Genomic DNA, 25,508 nt, shown 5'->3' with positions numbered 1-25,508 from the left:
TTTTTTCTACGTTTTCTAGCCTTTGTGCATAGAGAGGTGTTCATAGTAGTCTCTGAGTGTTCCCTGTATTTCTCTGGGTTTGGTGGTAATGTCCCCTTTGTTATTTTTGATTGTGTTTATTTGGAGCTTGTATCTTTTTTTTTTCTTCATTAGTCTAGCTGGTTATTATGTGAGTTTTATTTATTCTTTCAAGGAACTAACTCTTGGACTTGTTGATCTTTTATATGCTGTTTTCACGTCTCAGTTTCCTTCAGTTCAGCTTTGATTTTGGTTATTTCTTCTGTTAGCTTTGTGGCTGGTTTCCTCGTGTTTCTTTAATTCAAGGCATGAAGTTAGGCTGTTAATTTGAGGTCTTTCTAACTTTTTGCTGTGGGTGTTCAGCGCTATAAACTTTTCTCCTGACACTGCTTTAGCTATGTTCCAAAGTCTCTGGTATATTGTATCTTTGATCTCATTAGTTTCAAAGAATTTCTTGAATTCTGCCTTCATTTTATTGTTTACCCAAAGTCATTCAGGAGCAGGTTGTTTTAACTTCCATTAAATTATATGCTTTTGAGTGATTTTTTAGTATTGATTTCTATTTTTATTGCACTGTGGTTGAAGAGTATGGTTGATATGGTTTCCATTTTTTTCAGTTTGCTGAGAATTGTTTTATGGCCAATTATGTGGTCAGTTTTAGAGTATGTGCCATGTGCAGATGAGAAGAATGTATATTCTGTTGTTTTGGGATGGAGAGTTCTGTAGATGTCTATTAGGCTTATTTAGTCAAGTGTCCAGTTTGGTTCTGGAATGCCTGATCCAAACTGATTCTTAATTTTCTCCCTTGATGATCTGTCTAATAATGTTAGTAGAGTATTAACATTAGAGAGTTAATAGAAGTCTCCTATTATTATTGTGTGGTTACTAAGTCTCTTCATTGATCTCTAAGTATTTGCTGTTTGGATCTGGATGCTTCTGTGTTTGGTGCATATATATTTAGGATAGTTAGGTCGTCTTGTTGAATTGAACCCTTTAGCATTATGTAATGCCCTTGTTGGATGTGCTGCTGGATTTGGTTTGCTAGTATTTTGAATGATCCAAAAATCACTCAAAAACATACAATTTAATGGAAGTTAACCTGCTTTTGAATGACTTTGGGTAAACAATAAAATAAAGGCAGAATTCAAGAAATTCTTTGAAAGCAATGAGATCAAAGATACAATATACCAGAAACTCTGGGACATAGCTAAAGCAGTGTTAGGGAGAAAAGTTTTTTGTTTTTTTGTTTTTTAATCTTTGTTGGTTTAAACTGTGTTTTATCTGAAATTAGAACAGCAACCCCTGCTTTGTTGATTTTTTGTTTGCTTGGTAGATTTTTCTCTGTCTCTTTACCTTGAGCCTGTGGGTTTGATGGGTCTCTTGCATTTATGTGTGATGGGTCTCTTGATGACAGCATACAGTCGGGTCTTACTTCCTTATCCAACTTGCCAGCCTGTGCCTTTTAATTGGGGCATTGACCCGTTTACATACAAGGTTAATATTGATAGGTGAGGATTTATCCTGTCATCATGTTGTTACCTGGTTGTTATGCATACTTAATTGTGTGGTCGCTTTATATTATCTGTGATCCATGCACTTAAGTGTGTTTTTGTGATGGCCTGTATTGGTCTTTCTTTTCCGTATTTAGCACTCCCTTAAGGAGTCAGGTCTAGTGGTAGCAAATTCCCTTAGCATTTGCTTGTCTGAAAAGGATCTTATTTATCCTTTTCTTATGATATATGGAGTGCTTGGTTGGAATTTTTTTTCTTCAAGAATGCTGAATATAATCCCTCAGTCTCTTCTGGCTTGTAGGGTTTCTGCTGAAAGTTCCACTGTTAACCTGAGGAGGTTTCTTTTGTTGGTGACCTCCTTCTTCCTAGCAGCCTTTAACATTTTATCTTTCACTTTGATTTTAGAGAATCTGATTACTGTGTCTTGGGCAAGGTTGTCTTTTATAGTACCTTGCAGGGGTTGTCTGCATTTCCTGAATTTGAATGTTGGCATGTCTAGCCAGGTTGGGGAAAATTTCATGAATGACATTCTATGTTTTCCATGTTTCTTGCTTTCTTTTTTAGGGATGCCAATGAGATGTAGATTTGGTCTCTTTACATAATCCCATATTTCTTGGAGGCTTTGTTTATTCTTGAATCTGTTTTCTTTATTTTCATCTGACTGAATTATTTTGGAGAACCGGTCTTCAGACTCTGATAGTCTTTCCTCTCCTTGGTTGATTTCCTGCTGTTAATATTTGTTAATATTGTTTGCCTCTGTGTCTCCACCCAAATCCCATGTTGAATTGTAATTCCCAATGTTGGGGAAGGGACCTGGTGGGAGGTGATTGGACCATGGGGGTGGATTTCCCCCCAGTGTTCTCATGATAGTGAGTTCTCATGAGATCTGATGGTTTAAAAGTGTGTGGCACTTCCCCCTTCAGTCTCTCTGTCTCTTCTGCTGCCATGTGAAGATGTGCTTGCTTCCCCTTCGCCCTACCGGCATTATTGTTGTTTCCTGAAGCCTTCCCAGCCATGCCTTCTGTATAGCCTGTGGAACTGTGAGTCAATTAAACCTCTTTTCTTTATAAATTACCCAGTCTGAAGTAATTCTGTATAGCAGTGTAAATGAACTAATAGACCTGTGATTGTGTTTTTAAATTGTTAGTCTTTCAACTCTATCAGATTCTTTCTTACAATTACCATTTTGCCTTTTATATCCTGTATTATTTTATTGTATTCCTTAGAATCCTTTTATTGGGTTTCAACTTTCTCTTGAATCCAGATGATTTTTGTTTCTATTTATACTCTCAGTTCTGTTTCTTTCATTTCAGTCATTCAGTCTGGTTAAGACCCAGTACTGGGGAATTAGTGGTGTTGTTTTTAGGTGAGAAGACACTGTGCCTTTTTGAGTTGCTAGAGTTCTTGCACTGGTTCCTTCTCATCAGTGTGGGCTGATCTTCCTTCAATCTTAGAAAATGCTAATCCTTTGAGTTTTTTTTTTTTTTGCTTTAGTCTTCTTTGATGCATTTGGAGGTTTGATTGTAGTATAAGGTGAGTTCAGCGAAGTCACTTCCTTTGTGAAAGATTTTGGGGAGCTCAGGCTAACCTCATCCCTCCTGCTTCATGTTCTCACTTTAGGGGGCTGACACCAGGCCCCCGGCGTTCTTGTCTGGACTCTTGAGGTTAGGAACATGCTCTATTGGAGGTTCTGAGATGTTCCCAGTCCTCTGGCCATGACACCTCCATGGGTGGTGCTAGCCAATGCCCTTTGTCTCAGCAGTGTTAGCAGGCCGTGTGCTCGTGTGTGTGTTTCAGTAGCTGTGGCAGTGTGGCTGGCAGGGTGTACATACATCAAATGGAGTGGGGTACCGGTGGAAACACGGCTGTGGTATGTGCTTCCACTGGTGGCGGCTGCCTCTGTCACATATTTACCTATATATCAAACTACCACACAATTTTGAAAGTTATATGTCCAGTGTATGAGATGTTCTGTTGCTTGATATTATTGCTAATACTTGTATTGTCTGATTTAATTTAACCATTGGATGTGTGGTGGTATCTTATTGTGGTTTTAGTTTGTATTTGTTTGATGACTAATTTGAACATCTTTTTATGTTCTTTTCATCATTCACATATCTTCTTTAGAGAAGTATCTGTTCAGATCTTTCCCCCATTTTCTTATTGACTTGTCAAGTCTCCAGAATTCTTTATAAATTTTTAATATAAATCTGTCTCAGATACATGTATTATAAATACATTTTCCTAGTCTGCAGCTTGTCTTTTTATTTTCTTAATGGTATCTTTTAAAGGACAAACACTTTGAATTTTGATGTCCAATTTAGCAATTCTTTATTTTTCATCATTTGCCTACCCGTTGTTGTGACAGTTTTCTTCTTTGTTTTCTTGGTGTCCTTCTCTGTAAAATTGAGGTAATGTGAGAGTTAAATGAATTGATACATGTAATGTACTTTGAAAATGCCTCACATTTAATAAAAATGGTATAGTGTTAGCTGCCATTATTGTTACCACAACTCCTTTACTCATAAGTTGTTCTTGAGGCTTTTGGATCCTGTCTCTACATCCCTGTCTCATCTCCATTGCTCTTAAAAATTTGTCATTGCCATTTTCTTTAAGGTCTTTTGTTTATCAAAAAGGACTAAAGTTAAGATTTTCTATATATTAGAGAAAGGATATCCTAGCATTCCATGTAGGGAATGATTTATATTACATGCCACTGTTTTGTAATCTACCAATTTACCAGTGACTTGGTTTCCTTTCATATGTGATGTTACAGTGAGATTTATAGAAATTTTTGCCATTTCCTTTCCCCAAAAGGTCTAAAGCCCACCATGAATGTCATGATTTCCCCCTTTTGTTAAGGCTCCTTTGACCATCTCTGACATTGGCTTCCACTGTGTTTTATGCATACCTTGTATGCCTTTTAGTGTACTATGGAAAATGGCATTTTAGAGTGTGTTGTTTTTGTTGTCAGTTTTGCTAAACAGAATTTAGAGGCTGGATTTTGATTGAGGTACATTAATTGGATTAAAAATATCACGAACATAATTAGCATGAAGGCAGTAATAGTTATACCAAACTTGAGTTTCAAATGAGTATAAACTAGGTCAAGGTAAGATGTTCTTCTTAAAATACATTACAGTATGATAATGATCCACCATAGTTGTTTGAGTCAGTCTCAGAAATGGAAATATTGTCCTGATTCTGTTCTCTATTATTTTGACCAAATATTTAATCAGTCTATCATTTTCCTATTTATAAAGTGAGAGATATAATATCTGCCTAGCAAAAATAATATTAAGCAATGAGATAGTATTTAGCAAGTGATGTAGTTCTTGTTAATAAACTCAGTATAATTTTTAGTCTATGGTCCAGATCTTATTGATCTCTTTTCTGAAAGTATCCCCTCCATCTGAGCCCCTCTCCTGAGCCCTGGATCAGGTACTGGGCCATCCACAAAGTCTTGCATAGTGCTGGCAATGAATAGGCAGTTGGTAAGAGTGTTGTATTTCACCAAACTTCCAATTTTACCCCTGTTTCTTGTGTCTTTTTTTGTCTTTTTCCTGTGGATTCTATACACTCAAGAAATCAATATTCTTATGGGGGGGAAAAAAAGCAAACAAAAACTTACTGCAGCTGTTCTTCTTACAGTTTCTGTCTTTATGCCTTTCACACTAAATGTTTTAAGAGAGTCAGTTATTCTTAGTTTCCCATTTATCTTTTTAGTTTTTATAATTTAGTTATTGTTAAACTGTTTTAAGATATGTCTGATAACCTTAGGCCTCATAATCTTAGTGTATTTTCACATTTTCTAGCTTTTGTGTAATATCTCCTTATAGTTCTTCTTTGCCTCCTCTGTAACACTTTCCCAGTCTTTTTCCTCCTATCTGTCCTTTACATTTTTATTTTTCTTTGTTTTGTTTTTAATGAATTACTCCAGATTTTATCTTCATCTGCTTTTTCTTCAACAAAGAAGATAGCTGAGGGAAGGAGTTAGAATATTTCTAGGGCTTCATTTATTTGCCTTTAAACAGGTGTTGCTTTACTGAAATACAGCTGTGATTTTTCAGTTATGTTTTGGATATCTCCATTTTGGTATTAGCTGAATTTTTCATAGTAAAACTAACTGTTGAATATACTTGGTCCTTCGTAGAAGGCAAGCTGTGTTATGTTCATCACTATATCTTAATTGTCTAGCATAGTGCTTGGTACATAGTTGGCAATTAATACACGTTTATTATATGAACAATTGATATTCTCCTGTCACCTGAAAGTTAACATGTTCAAAATTGAGCACATTAGAATCTGGAATTTTCCTTTGCTTCTGTATCTTCCTGTTGTTTGAAGCGTAGATCAAATGCCCCCTCTTCTCTAAAGTTTTCCTTAATCATCACAGTCAAAAATCTGTTTCCCTATTCTCTATTGCTTTACCAAATTATACTTTTATTGTACCTTAATTCTGGATTACATTTTACTTATTTATGTACAGAGTTTGCCGTACATAAGATTGAGGTCAGGGGCTAACTTCTCCAAGACAAATTAACTATTTAAAATAATGTAAGGTTTTGGGAAAGGAAAGGGTTGAAAAGTGGTTTTGTGTCACTGTTCCTTCTGCATAGAATCCCCTCCGCATCTTTCTACTTTTCACTCATTCTTCAGCCTCAGCTGAGGCATTTTTTAATCCAGGTTTTTCTGAGCCGACTTTAAGTCTTGAATAGGTGACTTTTCTTTGTATTCCTCTATTATTAACTCCTTTAATAAATAATTATTGAGTGCCTTTAATGTGCAGACACTGTGCTAGACAGGCCTTTTAGAAACAAAAAGGCAGGACTTCTGTGGCTGAGTATGTAATGTTTAGCTCATTATACAATTACGTATTACACAGATAAGGAAACTGAGGCTCAAATAAGTTAAGTGATTACACTAAGGTTACCAAATTAATAAATGGGAGAGGCTGGTTTCAGACTTTGGACTTTCTGAGTCCTTGGTGTTCTTTCCATTATACTTTGGCATTCCTCAGTGAAAATGTTTTTCGAAAGATTTGAACCAAATCTTTCTAAGCTCTGGTATTTTGTTTCTTTTCCAGCACCACACAGCATTCTCTTAACTATTTACTGTTATTTAGCAAAGGGGATATGTGTAGATAGAACCATTGCTGTCAACAAAAAGAGGATAGTTAACCTGGTACTGGGCAGAAATACTTCCATTGAATTTGTGTCTTTGAAAACTGATTTTAGCATTTGCTTTACTCAAAGGATTTATAAGCCTCCAGAGTTGTCAGGGTTCTATGGTATCTATTGTCTATATTAATCTGTGGATTTCTTTGTTTTTTTCCACTGTAACATTACAGCTCTCAAAATTCATAGCAAACACCCTACCCTCTATTTCCATTCAACAGTATGATGGTATGAATTTGACCCACCTCTGGCAAATACTTAAGTTAATATTTCACAAAATACCCAAACTCCTGTTGGCAATGGATTTCCAGGCAGCTGATAAAACATTGAATTGATAGGTGTATTTTGTTTTTGTGGGTTATTCATTTTGACGTGGATACAGAAGGGTAGGGAAGGAGAAGTTGTTATAGTATAAAGACAGAGTTGGAAAAGTTGGGCTTATGTTGTTGTTTGTTTTTGTTTCGTTTTCCTGAGAATATTCTCTGTTACCCTGCAGTAAGCTGTCTACAGTCCAGGATTTGACAGCCTGCTTGCTTAATAGCCTTCAAAAACATCCATGTCCTGTCATACCTGTGCTATGTTCTGACTATTTGGTACTGCTTAGAGATTAGTTTTAGGGATGTTTTATATAAGGAAACCTCTCTTCTAATGCTGCCTCCTTTTGTCACCTGTTAATAGTCATGGTGTTAGGTTTATTGAAGGACTTTTGCCTCTATATTCTTTTCTTCTCAATGTTTTTTTCATTAGGAGTAATGGCCGGGCATGGTGGCTCATGCCTGTAATCCCAGCACTTTGGGAGGCCGAGGCGGGTGGATCACCTGAGGTCGGGAGTTTGAGACCAGCCTGGGCAACATAGTGAGACCTCATCACTATAAAAAGTGATTAGGAACCCTATCTCTACTAAAACATGGAGAAACCCTGTCTCTACTAAAAATACAAAAGTAGCCGGGCTTGGTGGCTCATGCTTGTAATCCTAGCTAGTTGGGATGCTGAGGCAGGAGAATTGCTTGAACCTGGGAGGTGGAGGTTGCAGTGAGTTGAGATAGCGCCATTGCACTCTAGCCTGGGCAACAAGAGCGAAACTCCGTCTCAAAAAAAAAAAAAAAAAAAAAGGAAAGAAAGAATAATGATTATAACATGAAATAGTACTTTCATTTGTGATTTTATATCTTGCTCTTCTCAGTTTGACAAAGGAAATGTTTATAATATTAAGTTACTGATTTTTCCTGTTTAGACATCCTTAAACTTTGGGTTCTGTGGGTGTTTTGCCTGAATTAGAACTGTGGAATTAGACTTTATGACTCAAGGTTTGGGGATGTTACATGTCAAATGCATGTTTTTTAATTTTTTAAAATAGTTTTATAACTGAGAAATATAGAAACATGTATTTAGTAGACAACATTTTGCCTCACTAAAAAAATTAGTATTATATTTAAATAAATTTTTAAAAATATACGTATTTCCTTTGAAAGTGTTCTCCATCACATTTGGCATTTATCTGTTTCTTTCAATGGCCTTCTCTGTTTCTTGTTTGCAGGCAGCTATCAATGGTGTAATACCCCAGGAAAATGGCATTCTACAAAGGTATGTTATAAAATGCTTACCAGTTAAGATGACTTAGCAGAACAAAAGACAACTAACTGTTAATTTTTTTGTTTCATTTTTTAATGGAGCATTGATTTGGGGTATATAAGTTCATTAATATTGTTCTTTCAGATATTTCTATGTATTATATTAATTCCCTAAAGTCTCCAACTTTTAACTGTATCAAATTACTACATATTTGGTAACACCATCTTTTAAGGTGGTTTTAATTTTTAAGAAAGCTTTTCAAGCTTATTCTTTGATTTATAAGATGAAAGGAACTGAATTTTTTAAACTACTAGCACTGGCTATTGGCTTAATAACCCCAGAATATGGTTGTCAAACTTAACTATACAGGCTTTATCTCCAGGCTTACTACAGACATTTTCTCCTTCCCTTTTAGGTTCTAAACCAAGTATATGATAATTTGCAACAATTTGAGGCAGTTCTTAATAATGTAACTTTTTAGAGTACTGAACTATTTCACTTGAAGTATCCAGTGTTAACAAGTGGAATGGTTTTAGAGGTTTTGTGTTATGGCCAGAAGGTAAAATTGGAAGATGTGGCCAAGAGAATTATAACAGTTACAACGTAATTCCTTAAGTTAAAAATAAATTCATGACTTTTGTCTCCTTAAAAATTGGAGACTCTGGTTCTAGATTAAAGAACACTCTAAAGTCTTAGGAGGTAAAACCATTCTCCCTTCCAAGTGTAGTTTAATTACTTGATTTTTCCCGCCTTTCCTATCAATTCAAACTTTGGCTTGAATTTGGGTGGCTGGGATTTCTAAGTCACTGAAGCATGATCTGCTAAGTGCAGATGAGGCAAACAGAAACAGCAGATTAGGAATGAGGTCGTTTTGGAGAGCAAGAAAAGTACTCTTGCAGAAACATCAGGAAGTTCACCATGAACTGCAAAATGTGCTGTTCTTTATAAGAAACCATATATTTAGGATGGAAGCAAAATTCTGTTTGATACCTGTACCACCTTTAATGATTAATGGTTTTTAGATGAAAGCAATGATAAAACAGACCTATACCCTCATTCCTCTCTTTTAAACTATCAGAAAGATTTTCATCCAGAGTAAATGCGGCTGATTTCCAGAGTTTCTACCAACTTCTATTTGTTTAATTTTTAGTTTCTTGTTTGTTCAAAAACATTCAATTCTATCGAAACCCTTGCCTAGAAAGCGAATCAGATGAACTTCCTTTATGGTCATTTTTTTCTTAGTTTAGAAAGTTTTACACTGTTAAATATCACTCCAGTTTTATTTTTGAGTAAATGTTATTGCCACTTTTTGTGCCAAAGTTTTTGCTATGCAAAATCTGTGTGGATTCAGCTACTGGATTCTGAATACATATTGGATATATCATCCAATTAATAGCATTTGCCATAGGTGAACTGTAGAAACTTCTTCTCCCCTGGAAACATTCCGTCTTTCCTGTCACAGATTATACTTTTTGTTTAATATATTTTATGACTAGAAATTCAGTATTAAACTGATTTCTCATAAAGTTACTATAATATTTGGGGTTGAACTTTGATCAGAGTAGGATTTTGTTGGTTTTGTTTGCTTTTTTTGAAGGAATGAATCATATGTCTACATGAGAAAATCAGTTGTATCTAGTAATATTCTTCAACTATTTCCTTCCTAACATGGTTCTTTAGCTTTGAAATCATTGTGGATTTAACATAACTGAAAATTACTCTTGTATGTCTACTGACCAGAGGAAAACAAGAGGGCTCTTTGTGTACTTTCTCATAGGCTTAACACTGAAAGTAGAAGGCACTAGGCTAGAAATGGTATATTCAGGCGGTTAAAAAGATCTTTGTTTTGTATGTTTGCTTTTTATAATAAAGTTGAATTTATATAGTCTGTGTATACAACTGTTAAATTGTTAGTCCATCCCTTACTTAACAAAGAAAGGAGGTATCAAATACTATAGTTTAAAGAAATTACTATATAAAGCAATATTCTCATGAGATAATGAACTTTTGGTAGGAAATAAATACCTACCTCACTGATACATGTGTTGATGCTAAATTCCTTTGACTGGAAATTATTATTATTATTATTATTTTGTTTTGAGAGAAAGAAGAGCCAGTATGTGCCTTATAGCTTTTCTTGAAGTCAGGTTTTTGTATGAATCCAAGAGGGAATATGATTTTTAATGTAACCATAAACTTCAAGGGAAAGAAACTTTTTTTGTATGCTTAAGGCAGTGTGCTAGGCAATTGACATATTTTTATTCATTTAATACTCACTACAACCTGTAAGAGGTAAATGTTTATATTTTATGTATGAGGAAATTCAAAGTTAGAGAGTTTACATAGGCTTGCCCAAGTTCACAAGCATAGAAGCAGGTGGTGAAGTCTAGATTGTCTTATTTTAAAAGCCATGCTCTATCTTCTCTATTACTCTGTCTTCTTCAAGATCAGTCAGTGAGGTATTTCAAAACTTTTAAGATTTTTCCTTTGTGGGCTGGGCATGGTAGCTCATGCCTATAATTCTAGCACTTTGGGAGGCTGAGGCTGGCAGATCACTTGTGGTCAGGAGTTCAAGACCAGCCTGGCCAACATGGTAAAAACCCTGTCTCTACTAAAAATAGAACTTGAACCCGGGAGACCAAGGTTGCAGTGAGCCAAGACTGCACCTCTGCCTTCCAGCCTAGGCAACAGAGTGCGACTCCATCTTAAAAAAAAAAAAAAAGATTTTTATTTTGGATAAAGAAGTTGAAATTCAATATATGTACATAATGTCTTTCTTCCACAGCTTTGTTTTTTATAGTTACTATTTTAGTTGTAAGCTATTAAAGGCAGATATTATTATTCCTCATTTTACAGGTAGATAGGATAAGTCATAAAGTGACTTGGCCCAGATGTTACAGCGTGATGTTGATGGAGTCAGGAATATAACCAAGGCTTCTGGCTGTTTCTCCAAGGCTTATTTCACTAGACAGTATATTGCTAACACAGCATACTGTGTGTAACTTATGCAGTCATAAATGTAAACTATTCAGTCATAAACAAACATTGAGTATGTGTATTTACATGGTCTGGTATATTATTTATTTAACATATTGTCCAGGGCCTCTTTAAAAATTATTTTTGGATATATTTTTAGGAAGAAATGTTAGTGAATTACTTGTATAATTGGAGAGCTGATGCCATGTTTTCAAAAAGTAAACTTTATAAATTAATAGCATAATTTAACCACTCACTAAGTGGATGGTATTTATTAACTCATACTTGTTTTATTACCCAGACAGGTGTACAGTATATTCATTTGACCATTGTTTAATTCATGGAGAACACCTAGATAAGACAACATTTATTTTCAAACCTTGACCACTAGGCTTTCAGAATATATAAATGCCCAGCTTTTTTGACTTAGAAAATAGCCATTATAGCCAGTTAGTCTCTATGTATTGCTTTGTGTAATTTCCATTTTAAAAACCTGATTTAATTGATTCACAAGTTTATCTCTAAAATAAATGTGGAGTTTTTTTTTTTTTTTTTTTTTTAGGAGATGCCTAAAGATTTTGCCATGGCATAGACTTTAAAAAATTGAAATAATTAGCAAGTACAGAGTTCCTGTTTACTTTTCTTTCTGTTCATTGCCTTCCAAGAGCCTGAGTTGTTTGTAGAGGAAAGTTGAGTAAGGATAAAAACACTTGGTTGAAGTTTTAGAACTAAATTTCTACATAGAGTTTCCAAATCGGTGGCATTTTTATATTTATTTATTTTTAAGGTACAGGGATCTTGCTATGTTGCTTAGGCTGGACTTGAACTCCTCCTGAGCTCAAGCAATCTTTCTGACTCAGCCTCCTGAGTAACTGGGTCTACAGGCATGTGACACCTTGCCCAGTTTCCCATTAGTATCTTTTTGTTGTTGTTGTTGTTGTTGTTGTTTTGGGAGACAGGGTCTTGCTCTGTAGCCCAGGCACAATCACAGCCTTGACTTTCTGGGCTGAAGTGATCCTGCCACCTCAGCCCCCTGAGTAGCTGGTACTATAGGTGCTCACCACCATACCTAGCTAATTTTTGTATTCTTTGTAGAGATGGGGTCTCATGATGTTGCCCAGGATTTCTAGACTCCTGAGTTCAAGCCATCCTCCCACCATGGCCTCACAGAGTGCTAGGATTACAGGCATGAGCCACTATACCTGGCTTTCAATCAATATCTTTTTTAAAAAAAAGATATTTATAGATTAGTCAATCTATAATGATTACATTATTAGATTATTAAATAGAAAAGAATAGCAAGGCCAAATTATAAGATCATGGTTTTCACAGCTGGGAAATTTTTAAAATGCATTTACTCTTTTTTGATTCGATAATTTTGGATGTTTTTGTATTCTTTGGATCTCATTAAATGTTAGTGAAAACTGATGGGATCATTCATTGACTGGTAAGATCTCTCTCTTCCTCTCATTTTTTGGATTGCCTTTTTGTTTTGAGACGAGGTCTCACTCTGTCACCCAGGCTGGAGTGCAGTGGCATGATCTCAGCTCACTGCAACCTCTACCTCCCAGACTCAATTGATCCTCCCACATCAGCCTCCTGAGTAGCTGGGCTATAGGCATGTGCCACCAAGCCTGGCTAATTTTTGTATTTTTTGTAGAGATGTGGTTTTGCCCCAGCCATGTTGCTCAGGCTAGTCTTGAACTCCTGAGCACAAGTGATCCTCCTGCCTCAGCCTCCCAAAGTGCTGGGATTACAGGTATGAGCCACCGCACCTGGTCTACCCTAGCAATTTTACCAGAGGGAATTTTAAATAGGGAGTCAGTTACACAGATATAGAGAAGTTTGAAAGATCAGAAAAGGGATAGTGAGACAACCTAGATAGAATGACTGCAGGAGGCAGCTGTACCACCAAGCGCAGATATGGGTGGTTCTTTCTGCTTGGCAAGGAAAGGAGCCCAGGGCAAGAGCAGACTCATAGCTTCAGTGAGAAGGGTAGGGATGTGGAGGTCATGATTCCCATTCCAGACCAAGAAGCAGCAGCTAGAACACATCTACCAGGGAGAGCCCCCTGCCGACCACCAGTGGGCACAAAGGAAAGTGATAGAGGAACAAAGGAAAGAGGCTGATGGAGGTTGAGGTTAACAAAACTTTATTTGTAGCTCAGTGGAAGAGCCCTAGGAACTTGTCCCCAGACATATGAGAAGGAATTCCTGTTCAGCTGATACTGGTAGCTTTGGCAGGATGCAGAGAGACTTACGGAAAAGGTGCTGGGGGAAAAGAAAAAAAAGCTAGAAGCTAACATCAGTGGTTGATGCTAAAACAAAATGAGTGCCACCGTTGGGGTGATATGTCACTGGTAGGGTGATGTTGATAGGATCAATGTGCAAACTGCAAGAAGATAGGGGTGTGTGTATGTGTTTGTGTGTTTGCTGCCAAAGTTTCTGTTCTGTTACTGGTCATAAGGCCATAGTTGATACTGTGAGTTTATTTCACCATTTATTCTGTATTCCCTGTTGTCAGCTAGCACCTCAAATGGTCAGGGTTTTTTTTTGTTTTTGTTTTTTTTTCTTTTCCCCCCGGTGGAGCATCTTACAGCTTCATTTTTGAAGAGTCAGAATCCTCAGTTTACCTGCTTTTTTATTAGTTGTAATTTTGCGTTCTTACTAGACATGCCCCCCAAAAATCTCCTGGGCTCCAGTCATAGTCCATTGTGTAGCAGCAGCCCAGTTTTTTTCTTGGTAATCAGGACCAGTCACTTTAGCCAGTACTCCTTCCCTAGGTGGTAATTCAGTGCCACGAGGAGTGCAAAATGGCCAAGCAGCATTCTCAAGGTCCAATTCAATGGAAGTGTTGTGGAAATGTTACATCTTTGGGAACCATGATTTCTGAACCATCAGCACCCAAAGTTGCAGGAGGCAAAAGTTTAGTAAGCTGTTAGGCATGTAAGAGGAATCACTGTGAACACTTAATTCCCATACATGTGTTTTCTGGCAGTATGAAAAATAGTGTGGTGTTTTGGACACTGATGTAAACCATTTATACCACATACTTTCAAGAGGAACACCAATCTTTGAGGTTATCTCCTAACCAGTGTCATAACTGAATCTTTAGTAAGTCATTCTGTTGTTCTGTCAAGCTAGCTGCTCCTGAGTAATGGCATACACAGTGATCCCAGTGCTGTACTTCTTTTGCTGTGAAACAAGTTCCTTAGTTAGAACCAATGTTGTGTGGGAAGCCATCAATACTTAGGTATTCCCTAAGTCCTTGAACGGTGGTCCTGACAGATGCATTGCTGTCAGGTAAGTCAAGTTCCTATTTAGAAAAGTGTCTTTTTTAGAGAAGATAGATCACTGCCCCCTCCATGATGGAAATATTTTATTACCAGGTCCCTGGGAAATGGCACCTTATTGGGGACTCAGTATTAGTCTGTGTCACTTGCAGTTTAGGCACTCCATAGTTTGCCTAGCTAGATGCAGCCTTGGTGAGGGGAAGTCCATGTTGTCGTGTCTGTGCGTAACCTCCATCTCTGTTGACATGGCCACATTGTACATTAATGCATCAAGCAGCCTCAGTAGGAAGGGATAAAAAGCTGACTGAACAATGTCTTCTTATCCATGTTATTGAGATCGTTTTTTAAAATTGGTTAGCCTTTAGAGAATATTCACTTAAGAAACAAATATATTTAGCCGGGCGCAGTGGCTCATACCTGTAATCCCAGCACTTTGGGACGCCAAGGCGGGTGGATCGCCTGAGGTCAGGAGTTCGAGACCAGCCTGGCCAGCATAGTGAAACCCTGTCTCTACTCAAGATACCGCCCCCCCCCCAAAAAAAAAATTTAGCTGGGCGAAGTGGCGGGCATTTGTAATCCCAGCTACTCAGGAGGCTGAGGCAGGAGAATCGCTTGAACCCAGGGGGCAGAGGTTGCAGTGAGGCAAGATTACGCCATTGCACTGTAGCCTGGGCAACAAGAGTGAAACTCCGTCTCCAAACAAACAAAACCAAATATATTTTTATTCTGTGTGCATTCTAAAGGATCTATTTTCATATCTCTTCTCCAGACTTTCTTGTCATCCAGTTTTCCAATTTTATTCTTTTCAGGACCTGAACTGCTGGCCAACCCATCATCTATTGCCTATGATTCAATGTCGATTTATACCTCAGGCTATCTCTCCTTCCAGATGAAGTGGTGAACATAGTACAACATTAAGTTCTCCCTAGTGGGAGGCTTTTCTTTCACTGCTGTCTTTCAGGGTTATCATTGATTGTGGTCATAGTACTACAGCAGTGTAATTTTGGTTGGTGCCAGCATATTGTACATAATCATTTTTTCTCTTCCCAGTCCAAATTTTTTTTTCCCCTCAGTTAACTTAGTTATTTCTTATTAATTGTTGGGAAATACAGAGTACAGCTTTCACCCTCATGTGCTTTCAACCACTGGACTCTAGAAACTTTACCAAGGTGGCAGCACCTGTATTTTTGTGGTATGTGTCTGCTAATCCCTAACTTGCATGCGTCCTACCAAAGTATCAAAGTATAGGTTTAGTTTTCCTTATTTGAAGTGCATAGGACCAGAAGTATTTCACATTTCAGTTTTTTTCAGATTTGGGGATATTTACTTTATACATACTGGTTGGTTGAGCATCCCTAGTCCAAAAATCCGAAATGTTCCAGTGAGCATTTCCTTTGAGTGTTATGTCAGTGCTCAAAAAGTTTCAGAGTTTGGAACATTTCAGATTTCAGACTTTTGGATTACGGAGACTTAACCTATACTTGCTGCTTATGCACTTCAGGACCAATCTATGTTGTCATCAGTGTAATATCGTTCTTTGGAATGTCAAGTTAATCAAGATCTCTACAGACTATTATTATGACAAAATGTCAAGTTAATCAAGATCTCTACAGACTATTATTATGACAAAGAGCAGGAGAGTTGATGTAATCTTTAGGAAAAGACAGTGAAGGTATTAGTGTACCCTGCTATGTGAAAGCAAAATGCACGTCCCAGTGCTTACAAATTAGTGTAGAAAATAAAACACATATGCAAGATCATTTGTTTCCAGTGGTCCCTTCTTACATTACAGTCCTAACTCCATGGATCAGGAAACCAATATGGAATATCTACCAGTTACTGAGTGTGTTTTTTTCTATTATACCTCCAGGGCCTAGGGAAATAACTGCAGGGTAGATTGACTGACTGATCACATTTACTGTGAGCTGATTTGGGCCAAAACTTGACTTCCAACTCTAGTCTTTCACTTTTGTGAATTCCCCAGTAATTAGCATCATTTTAGAGTTAGCATCTAGTAATCTCCTAAAAATCTGGATATTTTCTTTTTATTGGCACACAGATACTCTAGTAAACAGCTGCAAGTGTCTTAATGGAAATCTTAGAGGAAAATTTACAATAAATACTTGTGGCACTGTTGTGTTTTAGGGGTCCATGCCTCATTTAATCCAGGGGCTTTATGTCTGTGAACCAACTTGTGTTTGGAAACTGGAAGTGACTTTGATTCTCCATAGTGGTCACTGAAGTCAGGATTTAGGCTACCAAGTCTGGGGTTTCTACTGTTTATAGATCAAGTAGTGTTTTAATAGACTGACCTTTAATTTTGTTCCTTAGAAATACCATGCTCAGTTCGAAACTCCGTCTCAAAAAAAAAAAAAAAAAAAAAAAAAACCAAAACAAACAAAAACAAAAACAAAAAACCACATTCAGTTAAGTACTTCTAAAGGTGTCTGCAGGTCTTGTATGTCACAACCTTCTTGATTGTCACTTTCTGTCCATGCTGTGCATTAACATGATTGTTCTTACCTTTTCTCTGTCAAATTTTACCATTTGACCTCTGCCACTCTGGAATCTGATCAGCTTGTTCAGGAGTCTTTCTCAATCATGCCATCTCCCCATGTCATTCCCAACTCACAGAAAACAGTCACCACAGAGTTTTTCAAATACAGATTCCCTTACTAATGTATTTTAAAATGCTTTAATACTGTATCCTCCAGGACCTCATGGATGATGTATAGGATGGTATGTATATATTCAGATTATACATGGTAAATCTACTCCAGCATTCCTGTTTCTTTAAGCATCTGTATTTCTTCTACATTATGCTAGGAAGGTTCAGGCATCTCATCCATATGAAATGTGGACTCTTTTGAGAGTTTTCATTTAGCCAACTAATAAACTATTAAGAGTTTAAGCTAAGAGCTTTCACAAAAGTGGAGGCTAGCATTCTCAGTCATGGGAGAAGGAGCTGTTCACCGACGTATCCTCATTCCATATCTTAGGGCCTCACTCCTTCCAAAACAAAGGAAACTTAGAAAGTATGTTTATTCAACTTTCACCATAATTCTGCAATCTGCAAAATTAAATTTTGGACCCAATTCTTGACAGAGTTGTACCTATGGTTACAACAAGTAAGAAACTTTTAAAAGGCTATTTTTAAAGTTTTGTAGCTATCTTGTCATGACTTGAGCTGAAAGTTAAAAACTTAAAAACTCTGTATCATTTTCTTTTTTAAGTCTCCAAGTCAGAAGCAGCCATCCGCAAGTCCTTGGTGTCATTATTACCATCAAAATAGTCAAATCAAACAGTAATTTGGTTCTCTTAGGCACTGGTTTCAATAGGCATATCATCATAATTAGCTACAGGTGATAATGCAGTAATCATTATGCCAATGCATGGAATGCATCACTAGTATCCCGTTTATTATTGACAAGGAGCTAGCAGTGAATTGAAGGTCACGGTCACATAATCAAGCCAATTCTTGAATCCTGTCTTTAAGAGTATATTTCCTGGGAACTCTTTACTGTATCAGGATCCAATCAGGAAAATGAAACATACTAGATATTTCAGCAGAGGAAATTTAAGGTAGGATTGGTTACATAGGTATAGAAGACTGAAAGAGCAAAAAGAGGTAACATGGATATGATAAATGCCGGAGGAAGCTACCACTGTTAGGTTTAGGGAACAGAGGGGTTTAACAGAACCATGAAGCACAGAGGAGCTTCATGAAGCTGGGGATCAGACCTCTGTGAATGTACACTGTCCAGCTGCTGCTCGTGTTTAAGGGAATATCAAGAAGCTGGTTATAAGAGTGCTGAAAAGAGCTGAAGACTGGAACCCACCTACAGGGTGATGCTGATGGAACTGTACACAAGCAGGAAAAAAGAAGTCTCTCCTCCCTTCGTTACTAATCTCTACTAATCTCCTCTTTAACTACTAATCTCTAGATAGCATCTCATCTTGGTAGAATCTAACAGGAAACCATCTAGCAGAAGAAAATACAGTTTTGCAGAATACTGGCCCCAGCATCCCAGAGTAGACTATATAGAAAGGTGGATTTGAAGTCAAAAAACAGTAAGTCAGTGACTAGCTTTTTCTTAAGTTCTGAGAAGTTATGACAAACTTTAGAGATGTGGAATGTCATCGCACAGATTCTGTTCATAGATGTTTAAGAGCTCACTTTAGATTTCAGCTGTGGGATTCTTTCCTGCGTTTGGACATTTTCTTGGTTCCCATGTTTTTTTGTACAAGATTACTTTCTTTGAATTTAACAACTAGGAGAAAGGATAGGTTTTTGTCTTGGATCAGTGATTACTGGATTATCTGAGCTCTGTTGATTGAAAAACTAACTGTTTTTGAACTTTTTGGAATATGATTTACAATGAGAAATACTTGGAGTTGCAAACACATGTACATATACAACTATGTAACAGAATAAAAAGTTTTATGGAACAATAGTTGGTCCTGTTAAGTGACACAATACTGATAATTTCTATTCTAATCTTTAAAAGACTGATCACAACTCACCAAGTCAACGATGTAATCTATAGTTTGATGAACACTGTTCAAAGCAGTAGTATGAAGAAGGGAAATTAAATAAAAAATAAAAATAAATATAACTTTTTCTGCTTAATTGAAAAACAATTGAACATTGTTTTTTCTTAAATTCAGGTTGAGAAGAAAGATGTTTTAGAGCTGGTCTTGAGTTCTAGTGGTTGTGAAAGATACATACCATACTGATGTTGCAGTTGAAACACTCCTATGGTTCCCTCTCTCCCCACCTCCTTCTCTCAGAGAGGAAAAAAGAGAAGTGGCAATACATGTGATAAATTAAGTCAGAGAAAAGCCAAATTTTAAAATAATTATTCCTCTACTTGTTAGTTTGGCAAATATTTGAGTGCCTCCTATGTATAAAATCTTAAGCTCAGGGCAGAGGATACAGCCATTAAAAACACAAACAAGGCCGGGCGTGGTGACTCACGCCTGTAATCCCAGCACTTTGGGAGGCTGAGGCAGGCAGATCACGAGGTCAGGAGTTTGAGACCAGCCTGGCCAACATCGTGAAACCCTGTCTCTACTAAAAATACAAAAATTAGCTGGGTGTGGTGGTGTGCACCTGTAGTCCCAGCTACTCAGGAGGCTGAGGCAGGAGAATCGCTTGAACCCAGGAGGTGGAGGCTGCAGTGAGCCGAGGTCACCCCACTGCACTCCAGCCTGGGCGACAGTATGAGACTTTGTCTCAAACAAACAAACAAACAAACAAACAAAAAACACAAATAAGAGATTTATTCTTGTGGTGCTTATATTCCAGTGGAGACATAGATGTCAAATCATTAATTATACAACTAACTTTATAATTATAGTTAGTAGTGTGGAATTAGACCTAGTGCCCTGAGTTGAAAAACATTCAATCTGAGATATGAAAGGTTGAATATAATTTGTTAGAAGAAAAATAGAAGTGGATGGGTAATGGAGGAAAGGATATTCTTAGAGGGAATAGCCTGTGTTCCTCTGTGAAATGGGAATGATTAAGGTGAGAGAAGAAATGAAAGACCATGTGCCTATTAGCATAGAGGGCTGGAGATAATGTAGTACAAGAATATGGAAAGCTAGGTAGGATTCAGATCATGCAGGGCCTCATAAGCCACTTTAAGTATGTATCTGAAGAGTAAAGGAGAGTAATTGAAGGGTTGAGAAAGAATTATATGAAGACATTTGTGTCTTTAATTTCACTCTAGGGGCATGATGGAATGGAATTCAGTGTTGTAGGAGTACGTATAAAGGGATTAGTTAGGAGGCAATTGCATTAGTTCATACAAGAGGTAATTGTGGCTTGGACTAGAGTGGCAGCATCAGAGGGTAAAGGTGGATGACTTATGCAAAACATACTTAGGAGATATAATTTAAAGGACTGATTAGATATGTGAGATGAAAGAGAAGAAGGGATCAAGGATAACACCACAGGTTTCTGGATTGAGTTGATATTAGGAGTAATGGAGGAGGGTCAGACTTGAGGAAATACTAATGAATTGAACTGTGGACATACTGAATTGGGGATCTGGGATCTTACTAAGTACCAGATGTTGTGCAAATACAATTATTGTTCCCATTTTACAAATGGGACAGCTATTAAGTGGGCAGAGCCAGGATTTCATGTTATTTTTTAAGAAGGGAGAGATATGAACGTTTTTAAATGTTGTTCAAAAGAATCCAGAAGAGAAAGAGATGTCAAAGATACTGGATATAAAAGGGATAATACCTAGTGTAGAGCTAATGAGGACATTGTTTTAGCCTGGGTACAGTGGCTCATGCCTGTAATCCCAGCACTTTGGGAGTCAGAGGTGAGAGGATCACTTGAGGCTAGGAGTTGAAGACTGGTCCGGGCAACATAAACAAGACTCCATTTCTACAAAAAAAAAAAAAATGAGCTGGGGCTTGGTGGCATGCATGTATAGTCCCAGCTACTTGGGAGACTGGGGTGGATTGATTGCTGGAGTCCAGGAGTTTCAGGCTGCAGTGAGCCAAGATTTTGCCATCGCTGTCCAGCCTGGGTAACAGAGTGAGACCCCGTTTCAAACAAACAAACAAAAAAATGTTTTCGATTTTGAACAGATTAAAAATATGGTATCTCTTCTATTTTATAGGAAGTGAGGAAGAGTGCATATGTGGGCTTGTTTGTGGATTTGATGTTAAGATAAGGGAAATTTCTCTTAATGGCTTTTGTTTTTTTGGCAAAATGGAAAAAGACTGAGATGTGAGATAGGGAGAATCGGGGAGAATTGAGGTTTAAGGACAGTAAAATTTCAAAATAGTCTGTGGAAAGTAGAGTAGATGAGTCAAATAATGATCCAGTGAGTAAATGAGAGTGAGTGAAGAAGACACTGTTCTTAATTTACCGAGTTAAAAATGATGTTTATATTATAACAACACAAGGTAAAAATCTAATTAAATGCTAAATGATATGATACTTCTAATAAACATAGAAAGGCAAAGAAGGGAAGGAGAGTAATGTGGCCTTCAGTCAATGGGAAAGATTTTATGGAGGAAGTAGAACTCAAGTTTGGCCTTGACACACATATAGGTAAACTTACTTGATAGGAAGAACAACACAAGCCAAGTATGGAGTGGGTCCCTAGTGGTATTCTGTAATGATTTGGTTGACAATAATCCTTCTTTTATGTCAACATTTTAGTGAATATGGAGGTGAGACCATACCAGGACCTGCATTTAATCCAGCAAGTCATCCAGCTTCAGCTCCTACTTCCTCTTCTTCTTCGGCGTTTCGACCTGTAATGCCATCCAGGCAGATTGTAGAAAGGCAGCCTCGGATGCTGGACTTCAGGGTTGAGTACAGAGACAGAAATGTTGATGTGGTACTTGAAGACAGCTGTACTGTTGGTAAGGTTTTTCCTGCCATAAAGCCTTCACAAATAGATAATTAGGTAAACATAGATTTTATACTTTTTAATTTCATGTTGACTATCAGTGCAAGAAGGGAAAAAAAGCAAGTTGAAACTGGTAACTTTCCAATACTGATTATTGTGCTTTATTTTTAAATACTGTGTTGAGATTGAGGTAAGTTTGAGAATAATGTTTTTTGTTCTATGCAAGTAGAATGGTATATGATGCTGTTTTAGGGCTGATGCAAATCAAACATCTGAGAGCTTCAAAAAAATACCCTTATCAAGTACATTGCATATCACACTTTACAACTGAGACTCACTCATTTTTCATAGGATATATCTTGATCCTTTTTGTGCTGCTATAACAATACCCGAGACTGGGTAATTTATAAGGAACAGAAATTTATTTTCTCACATTTCTGGAGGCTAAGAAATCTAAGATCAAGGCTTAGAAGGTTTGGTGTCTGGTGAGGGCTGCTCACTGTTTACAATATAGCACCTTGATGCTGCATCCTTCTAAGTGGGGAACATTGTGTTCTCACATGGCAGAAACCAGAAGGGCAAAAGGGACAGACTCCCTTCATCAAACTCTTTTTATAAGGGCACCTAATCCCATTAACAAGCTCTCATTGCCTAATCATCTTTTAAAGGACCTGCATCTTAATACTACCACATAGACAATACCTGAATTTTGGTGGGGATACATTCAAACCATGACACTATGTTTAATGAGAAACCAAACATGAGACATGTTTCCATCACTTTTCTCTCTGCCAGTTGAAAAAATGCTATTTTTCAAAAGGAGGTGAAAGTATATGCCTGCCATTTCTGGACAGACTTTATGAAGTTACTATAGTTTAGCTATGTTGAACTTATATTTGATTCAGATTACCTGATCCATTTTCATTGTAGAACCACATATTAATTTTCTCTTAATGTGGTTTACCTTAAATCTCAATTCTAGATGTTTCTGGAAATTTCGCTTTATTCCTTTTAGGAGAGATCCTTTCCTAATTTTATTTTATTAATTGAGTCTTGGAAAGCAAGGCTGTTTTAAGACTGTTCATTCCCAAACACTACTCAGATTATGTTATTACTTTTCTTAAAGCTATTCAAAAGCTTTCCATTGATTTTAGGATATAATTCAAATCTTTAACATGGCCTGTAAGTCCCTGTTTGATGAAGCCCCTACCTGCATTTGTAGTTTCATCTATTACCACTCTCCTTCTAGTTCATTGTGCCTAAGCCATAATGGACTTATTTCAGTTTGCCAAATAGGTCTGGGCCTTTGTACTTGTTTCGTCTTCTATGTAGATTATTCTTCTAGATAAACCCCTTCTCCCTGTACCCATTTCCATGCCCCCAAATATTCTCCTGTATGTTGTTTTTTATTTTTAAAAAAATTATGGTAGAAAACAGTATGAGATTTAGACTGTCAATAAATTTCTAAGTGTACAGCCTAAGATTGTTTACGCACTTTTTCATCTTACAAAGATTGTTTACGCACTTTTTCATCTTACATAACTGAAACTCTATACCCATTGGATAGCAATATTCCATTTTCCCCTCCCTCAAGCTCCTGGCAACTGCCATTCTATCTTCTGTTTCTATAAGTTTTGACTATAAATACCTCATAGAAGTGGAATAATGCAGTATTTGCCTGCTGTGATGGCTTATTTCACTTAGCATAATGTCCTCAATGCTTATATATGTTGTAGCGTATAACAGGATTTTCTTCTTTTTTAAAACTGAACAATATTCCATTGTGTGTATATACCACATTATTTTTTATTCATTAACTTATCATAAATGGATATTTAGGTTGTTTCTACCTTTTGACTATTGTGAATAATGCTGCAGTGAACATGAGAATGTGATTTTTTTTTTTTTTTTTGAGACAGGGTCTCATGCTGTCACCCAGGCTGGAGTGCAGTGGTGTGATCACAGCTCACTGTAGCCTCAAACTCTGGGCTCAAGCAGTCACCCTGCCTTGGCCTCCTGAGTAGCAGGACTATAGGTGCGTGCCACCATGGCTGGCTAATTTTTTTTTCTTTGTGGAGAAGGGGTCTTACTTTCTTTCCCAGGCTGGGCTTGAACTCTTGGGCTCAAGTGATCCTCCTGCCTCAGACTCCCAAAGTGTTGGGATTATAGGCATGAGTCACCGTGCCCAGCCATGGGAGTGTGAATATTTCATAGAAATCCTGGTTTCAGTTCTATTGGCAGTATGTTCAAAAGTGGGATTGCTGCATTAGATGGTAGTTTAATTTATAATTTTTTGAAGAACCTCCATACTGTTTCCTGTAGCAGCTACACCATTTTACATTCCAACCCCAACTTCGTTAACACTTACTATTTTCTGTTTTTCTTTTCTTTTATTTCTTTTTTTTTTTTTATAGTAGCCATCCTAAAAGATGTGAAGTGATAGCTCATTGTGGGTTTGATTTATATTTGTCTGATTAGTAATGTTGAGTATCTTTTCATATACCTGTTGGCCATTTGTGTGTCTTGTTTGGAGAAATGTCTGTTCAAGTCATTTGCCCATTTTTTAAATGGGTTATTTGATATTTATTGTTGAGGTGTAGAAGTTTTTCTGTATTTTGTGCTTTAACCCCTTATTAGATATATGGTTCGCACATATTTCCTCTCATTCTGTGGGTTACCTTTTTACTCTATTGTTTACTTTTCTGTGCAGAAGCTTTTTAATTTGATATAGTCTCACTTGTCTATTTTTTCTTTCATTGCCTCTGCTTTTGGAGTCATTTTCAAAAAACTATTGCCAAGATCAGTGTTATAAAGCATTTCCTCTCTGCTTTCTTCTAGGACTTTTATAGTTTCAAGTCTTTTTTTTTTTTTTTTTTTTTTGAGATAGGGTCTTGCTCTGTCACCCAGGCTGGAGGACAGTGGCAGAGTCTTTGCTCGTATAGTTTCAAGTCTTATGTTTAAGTCTTTAATTCACACAATGCAGTGAGATGATGTTTGTGTATGTTATGAGGTTCCAAATTCTTTTGTATGTGGATATCCAGTTTTCCCAGTACCATTTGTTGAAGAAACTATCCTTTCCACATTGTGGGGTCTTGGCACTCTTGTCAAAGATCATTTGACTGTATATTTGTGGGTTTATTTTTGGGATTTCTGTTTTGTTCCATTAGTTGGTGTGTCTGTCTTTATACCACTACCAAACTGATCTAATTACTCTAGCTTTGTAATATGTTTTGGAATTAGGAAGTAGGAGACCTCCAGCTTTGTTCTTCTCACAATTGTGTTTGGAGTTCCTTGTGGTTACTTATGGAATTTAGGATTATTTCCTTATTTCTGCAAAAATACCATTGGCCTTTTGATAGGGATTGCATTGAATCTGCAGATCACTTTGGATAATATGGACATTTTAACAGTGTTAAGTTTTTCAGTCCATGACCATGGGACGCTTTTCCAGTGTCTTCTTTAATTTCTTTCAGCAAGGTTTTGTAGTTTTTAGTGGACAAGTCTTTTTTCTCTGGATAAGTTTATTCATAAGCATTTTATTCTTTTTGAAGCTATTATAAATGGTACTGTTTTCTTAATT

General features: G+C 37.0%; 1 protein-coding gene across 2 annotated transcripts in view; it reads left to right on the top strand.

The window, feature by feature from the left end:
* The window catches only part of FAF1 (Fas associated factor 1), a 506,672-nt gene that overhangs the window by 151,687 nt on the left and 329,477 nt on the right, over positions 1-25,508 (top strand). Inside the window, exons 3-4 of one of the 2 annotated variants that reach the window (XM_050802190.1) lie at positions 8,244-8,290; positions 21,736-21,941. In XM_050802190.1, coding sequence (XP_050658147.1) covers positions 8,244-8,290; positions 21,736-21,941 — 253 coding nt within the window. The remainder of the gene's footprint in view (positions 1-8,243; positions 8,291-21,735; positions 21,942-25,508) is intronic. The other variant, XM_050802198.1, reaches the window with a different exon arrangement.

Source organism: Macaca thibetana, chromosome 1 (assembly GCF_024542745.1).
Source record: "Macaca thibetana thibetana isolate TM-01 chromosome 1, ASM2454274v1, whole genome shotgun sequence".
NCBI classification, from domain to species: Eukaryota; Metazoa; Chordata; class Mammalia; order Primates; family Cercopithecidae; genus Macaca; species Macaca thibetana.
The sequence above is the reverse complement of the archived record's forward strand: the minus strand, read 5'-3'. Positions and strand labels throughout refer to the sequence as shown.